The following is a 6514-nucleotide window of genomic DNA, read 5'->3' as shown; positions in this document are numbered from 1 at the left end:
TCCTGGCGGACCTTCTGTGAGCAAATCTCCAATGTCCCTGCCACGGCTAGGGTCATGAAGATTCTAGCGCACGACAGCACACATCGACTTAATGCTATTAAGCTACGGGAGGGTGTGTACACTAAATCTGGGGCTGAGACTCTCAAGCATATGCTGGAGGTCCATTTTCCTGATTCTACTTTTATTAATCCAACAAACCCTGACTCTCTCTACCCTGTCCTGCACAGGGCTAAGAGGGAAGACTGGCTTGTAGCCAGACAGGTTGTCACGATTCCCAAGCTTCGGTGGGCTGTCAACTGTTTTGAGCCCTACAAGTCTCCGGGACCCGATGGGGTCTTCCCTCTGCTTTTGCAGGAGGGCTTAGACCACATCGCCTCTCCGCTATGCAAGATCTACAGACTTTGCATTGCTCTCGGTCACATACCTCGTGACTGGAAACGCTCTAGGGTCATCTTTATTCCCAAGCCCGGGAAGGCTTCCTATCTCGAGGCGAAAGCATTTAGACCCATATGCCTGACCTCCTTCTTCCTCAAAATTCTGGAGAAGTTGGTGGACAGGTACATCAGAGACGAGGTACTTTCGGTAACTCCTCTCTCTTCTTCACAATTTGCCTACCAAAAAGGCAAATCCACTGAGACGGCCCTTCACGGCCTTACGAATTGCCTGGATAGGGCATTCGAGTTTCAGGAAATTTCACTGGCTGTCTTCCTCGATATCGAGGGGGCCTTTGACAAGGTCTCTAGCTCGGTTATTACTGAAGCTGTTGAGAGATTTGGCATCAGCGCCACTCTTGGCCGCTGGATCAAGTCCATGCTTACCGACCGCGAGGTGTCGGCGTCCCTCCTTGGGGACTCTCTAGGGGTGACTACCAGCAGGGGCTGCCCTCAGGGTGGAGTGCTCTCCCCCCTGTTGTGGTGCCTGGTGGTGGACGAGCTCCTGGGGAGGCTCGGGGGTGCTGGGGGCTGTTGCTGCTTCGGGTATGCGGACGATGTAGCGATAGTCTTTACGGGGAAGTTCCCGGATACTGTTACCGCGCTTATGAGATCTGCTCTCTCTAGCGTGGAGCAATGGTGTCAGGCGGTTAACCTCACCGTTAATCCTGATAAAACTGTCCTTGTTCCTCTTACGAGGAAGAATACTAAGGATCTGTTCAATGATATCTCTTTCTTTGGCCAGGTCCTGACAAAGTCCTCCGAGGTGAAATACCTGGGGGTGACTTTTGATTGTAGACTCACATGGAAGCCGCATCTTGATCGGTGTATTAAGAAGGCCAAGATGCTCTTCTGGAGGACCAGGAGCTCTGTCGGCCAGACTTGGGGCCTCAACCCCAAGGCTGTACACTGGCTCTATACTGGGATCATCAGACCCATACTATCTTACGGGGCACTTGTCTGGTGGACAAGGGTCCGGCTTAAGACGGTGCAGGCTGCCCTGCGCAAGCTTCAAAGGCTTGCCTGCATTGGTGTTACGGGGGCCATGAGATCGACCCCAACTGCTTCCCTGGAGGTGCTCCTTGACATGCTTCCTCTTCATCTCTTCATTGAGGAGGAGGCTGTCATGGGAGCCTACAGGCTCAACATTAGTGGCTGTTGGGTTCCAAGACTTTGGGATTACAGCCATACGAAGCTCTATCGGGAGTACGCCGCACTTGAGCCGTCGCTTACGATGTGCTCTGACAAAACCGTTACCAGTTTTGATTTCACTAAGCCATTCAGCATCCACTTCCCCAGTCGGGCAGAGTGGACTAACCTGCTGCCTCTTGGCACTGGGGGTGAAACCATTTGGTTCACCGATGGCTCCAAGACTGATTCCGGCGCTGGCGCCGGCTATTACTGTCAAACCACAAGGGTCGGCTTTTCTGCTTGCCTGGGCACCTTCGCTAGTGTGTTCCAGGCTGAAATTGCCGCGATCTGTTATTGCGCAGATTACTGTATTAACAAAGGGTATACCGGACGGACTGTGAGAATTTATTCTGACAGTCAGGCTGCCCTGAACGCTCTGAACCAGTGTCAGATTTCTTCTCAACTGGTGCGTAGCTGCCTCGACCTGCTAGCGCGACTGGCATCCTGCAACAGGGTTCTGCAGTACTGGGTGCCAGGGCATAGCGGATATTATGGCAATGAGCAAGCCGATAGATTTGCGAAAAGGGGTGCGGAGGCCAAGCTCTTGGGGCCGGAGCCGGCCGTCCCCATCCCCTACAGGCACGTCAAACGGTGTCTGCATGACAGGTTGACTGTCATACAAAATCAGCTCTGGCACAGCATGGAGGGCCAGAGACAGACAAAGTTGTTTGTCGATGGTCCCTGCAGGTCTCGTGCTAGGGACCTAATTTCGCTCGGCAGATGGGATATTAAGGTACGTTCACAAAGGCGCGTATAGCTGAAGCTGATTGCCGAGAGCGTAGTCTGAATCTAGTGTCTGCTTCTCGCGTGACCGTTCACAAAGCCGCTTAGGCGGTATTGGGAATGGCGTACGCTGGTTGCTGAGGCTGATTGATGGAGTCCGCTTCGATCTGTTGAGGATAGATATATTCGAGAAAAAGCTCTTGCCCCTTCCCATCTTGCAGACGAATTTTAACCTCTAGCAGACTATTTTAGGCATTGGGATAAATTTCGCGTGGTACTTTTGTAATAAACATGACGAATTTGAAAGAGAAAAAAGAAATTGACAAAGCCTTGAAAGCCGATCTACGGCTTAAAGATATCCAAAAAAAGGAAAACCTAATTGAAATCGTGAAACAAAGAGATGTGATTTGGAATAAATTTGCGAAGAAGCACAGAGATAGAGATGCTGTCGACTGCTTATCTACCCGCTGTCCCCAAACGAACTGCGATGAATAAACACTTTTGTGAACGATAGAGAGGAAGCTCACGCTGAAGGCTGAGAGCAGACGCTCACCTCGACAGCTTCGCGCGAGAAAACTTGTTTCAGCCATCCGCGATCAGCTTCAGAAAAAAGCGCCTTTGTGAACGTACCTTTAGGCTGGCCACCGGTCTTTTGACCGGGCATTGCCGGCTTAATAGGCACCTCCATCTGATGGGTTTTGCCGACGACCCTCTCTGTAGGTCGTGTCAGGAGATGGAAGAAACATCCGCCCACGTACTTTGCGAGTGCGACTACTTCGCCTCGCTTAGATTAGAATATTTTGATTCACACCCCCTGGAACCCTCGAGGGTCTCCTCTCTCACGGTGGAGCGAATTCTTCGCTACGCTGCAGCTACAGGCCTATTCAAGGCCTGATTACGAGGATGCACAATATGCCTTTGGCATCGGTGCTAGGGCGCGTACCCTCCTCATCAACAATAATAATAATGCTATGCTAAGCTAAGCTAAGCTAAGCTAAGCTAAGCTATTCTAAGCTATGCTAAGCTAAGCTAAGCTAAGCTACGCTAAGCTGAGCTATGCTATGCCAAGCTATGCTATGCTAAGCTATGCTATGCTATGCTAAGCTAAGCTATGCTAAGCTATGCTATGCTATGCTAAGCTATGCTAAGCTAAGCTATGCTAAGCTATGCTAAGCTATGCTATGCTATGCTAGGCTATGCTATGCTATGCTAAGCTAAGCTAAGCTATGCTTTGCTATGCTAAGCTAAGCTAAGCTATGCTATGCTATGCTAAGCTAAGCTAAGCTAAGCTTAGCTAAGCTATGCCAAGCTATGCTAAGCTAAGCTAAGCTAAGCTATGCTAAGCTAAGCTAAGCTATGCTATGCTAAGCTAAGCTATGCTATGCTATGCTAAGCTAAGCTATGCTATGCTATGCTATGCTAAGCCAAGCTATGCTATGCTAAGCCAAGCTATCCTTTGCTATGCTATGCTATGCTATGCTATGCTATGCTATGCTATGCTATGCTATGCTATGATAAGCTAAGCTAAGCTATGCTATGCTATGCTATGCTATGCTAAGCTATGCTAAGCTATGCTATGCTAAGCTAAGCTAAGCAAAGCTAAGCTATGCTATGCTATGCTAAGCTAAGCTAAGCTATGCTATGCTATGCTATGCTATGCTATGCTATGCTAAGCTAAGCTAAGCTAAGCTATGCCAAGCTATGCTAAGCTAAGCTATGCTAAGCTAAGCTATGCTAAGCTAAGCTATGCTATGCTAAGCTATGCTATGCTATGCTAAGCTATGCTAAGCTAAGCTATGCTAAGCTAAGCTATGCTATGCTAGGCTATGCTATGCTATGCTAAGCTAAGCAATGCTATGCTATGCTATGCTAAGCTAAGCTATGCCATGCTATGCTATGCTAAGCTAAGCTAAGCTAAGCTAAGCTAAGCTAAGCTATTCTAAGCTATGCTAAGCTAAGCTAAGCTAAGCTACGCTAAGCTGAGCTATGCTATGCCAAGCTATGCTATGCTAAGCTATGCTATGCTATGCTAAGCTATGCTAAGCTAAGCTATGCTAAGCTAAGCTATGCTATGCTAAGCTATGCTAAGCTAAGCTATGCTAAGCTATGCTAAGCTATGCTATGCTATGCTAGGCTATGCTATGCTATGCTAAGCTAAGCTAAGCTATGCTATGCTATGCTATGCTATGCTATGCTATGCTAAGCTAAGCTAAGCTAAGCTATGCCAAGCTATGCTAAGCTAAGCTATGCTAAGCTAAGCTATGCTAAGCTAAGCTATGCTATGCTAAGCTATGCTATGCTATGCTAAGCTATGCTAAGCTAAGCTATGCTAAGCTAAGCTATGCTATGCTAGGCTATGCTATGCTATGCTAAGCTAAGCAATGCTATGCTATGCTATGCTAAGCTAAGCTATGCCATGCTATGCTATGCTAAGCTAAGCTAAGCTAAGCTAAGCTAAGCTAAGCTATTCTAAGCTATGCTAAGCTAAGCTAAGCTAAGCTACGCTAAGCTGAGCTATGCTATGCCAAGCTATGCTATGCTAAGCTATGCTATGCTATGCTAAGCTATGCTAAGCTAAGCTATGCTAAGCTAAGCTATGCTATGCTAAGCTATGCTAAGCTAAGCTATGCTAAGCTATGCTAAGCTATGCTATGCTATGCTAGGCTATGCTATGCTATGCTAAGCTAAGCTAAGCTATGCTATGCTATGCTATGCTATGCCATGCTATGCTATGCTATGCTAAGCTAAGCTAAGCTTAGCTAAGCTATGCTAAGCTAAGCTAAGATATGCTATGCTAAGCTAAGCTAAGCTAAGCTAAGCTATGCTAAGCTAAGCTATGCTATGCTATGCTATGCTATGCTAAGCTAAGCTAAGCTAAGCTATGCTATGCTATGCTATGCTAAGCTAAGCTAAGCTAAGCTATGCTATGCTATGCTATGCTATGCTAAGCTAAGCTAAGCTAAGCTATGCTATGCTATGCTAAGCTAAGCTAAGCTAAGCTATGCTGTGCTATGCTGTGCTATGCTATGCTTAGCTAAGCTAAGCTAAGCTATGCTATGCTATGCCAAGCTATGCTAAGCTAAGCTATGCTATGCTATGCTATGCTATGCTATGCTAAGCTAAGCTAAGCTATGCTATGCTAAGCTAAGCTAAGCTAAGCTATGCTATGCTATGCTATGCTATGCTAAGCTAAGCTAAGCTAAGCTATGCTATGCTATGCTATGCTAAGCTAAGCTAAGCTATGCCAAGCTATGCTAAGCTATGCTAAGCTAAGCTATGCTATGCTATGCTAAGCTAAGCTATGCTATGCTATGCTATGCTATGCTATGCTATGCTAAGCTATGCTAAGCTATGCTAAGCTAAGCTATGCTATGCTATGCTATGCTATGCTAAGCTATGCTAAGCTATGCCAAGCTATGCCAAGCTATGCTAAGCTAAGCTATGCTATGCTAAGCTAAGCTAAGCTATGCTAAGCTATGCTATGCTATGCTATGCTATGCTATGCTAAGCTAAGCTAAGCTAAGCTAAGCTATGCCAAGCTATGCCAAGCTATGCTAAGCTAAGCTATGCTAAGCTAAGCTATGCTATGCTAAGCTATGCTATGCTATGCTATGCTAAGCTATGCTAAGCTATGCTAAGCTAAGCTAAGCTAAGCTATGCTATGCTATGCTAAGCTAAGCTAAGCTATGCCAAGCTATGCTATGCTAAGCTAAGCTATGCTATGCTAAGCTATGCTATGCTATGCTATGCTATGCTATGCTAAGCTAAGCTAAGCTATGCCAAGCTATGCTAAGCTAAGCTATGCTAAGCTAAGCTATGCTATGCTAAGCTATGCTATGCTATGCTAAGCTATGCTAAGCTAAGCTATGCTATGCTAGGCTATGCTATGCTATGCTAAGCTTAGCAATGCTATGCTATGCTATGCTATGCTATGCTATGCTAAGCTAAGCTATGCCATGCTATGCTATGCTAAGCTAAGCTATGCCATGCTATGCTATTCTATGCTATGCTAAGCTAAGCTAAGCTATTCTAAGCTATGCTAAGCTAAGCTATGCTAAGCTAAGCTAAGCTAAGCTAAGCTAAGCTGAGCTATGCTATGCTTAGCTAAGCTAAGCTAAGCTAAGCTATGCTATGCTAAGCTAAGCTAAGCTAAGCTATGCTAAGCTATG

The 6514-nt window shown here is 46.3% G+C and overlaps 1 protein-coding gene across 3 annotated transcripts; it reads right to left on the bottom strand.

Moving 5' to 3' along the window:
* Positions 1 to 1157: 1157 nt before the first annotated feature.
* On the bottom strand, positions 1158 to 2278 carry LOC149618636 (uncharacterized). Of its 3 annotated transcripts, XM_089854255.1 has the most exons (3): positions 1950 to 2278; positions 1750 to 1894; positions 1535 to 1672 (listed from the first exon to the last, which is right to left on the bottom strand). In XM_089854255.1, exons 1-3 carry the CDS (start codon positions 2063 to 2065, stop codon positions 1661 to 1663), a joined length of 273 nt encoding a protein of 90 aa, XP_089710381.1. In that variant the 5' UTR covers positions 2066 to 2278; the 3' UTR covers positions 1535 to 1660. The 3 variants fall into 3 exon arrangements, with proteins under 3 accessions (XP_089710379.1, XP_089710380.1, XP_089710381.1); XM_089854253.1 differs by having other exon boundaries at positions 1158 to 1894; positions 1950 to 2262; XM_089854254.1 differs by having other exon boundaries at positions 1158 to 1879; positions 1950 to 2262.
* Between the last annotated feature and the right edge of the window lie 4236 nt (positions 2279 to 6514).

Source organism: Phalangium opilio, unplaced genomic scaffold (genome assembly GCF_054372755.1).
Source record: "Phalangium opilio isolate 3A_F unplaced genomic scaffold, DU_Popi_V2 ptg000209l_1, whole genome shotgun sequence".
NCBI lineage: Eukaryota > Metazoa > Arthropoda > Arachnida > Opiliones > Phalangiidae > Phalangium > Phalangium opilio.
This window is presented reverse-complemented; position numbering and strand designations above follow the sequence as displayed.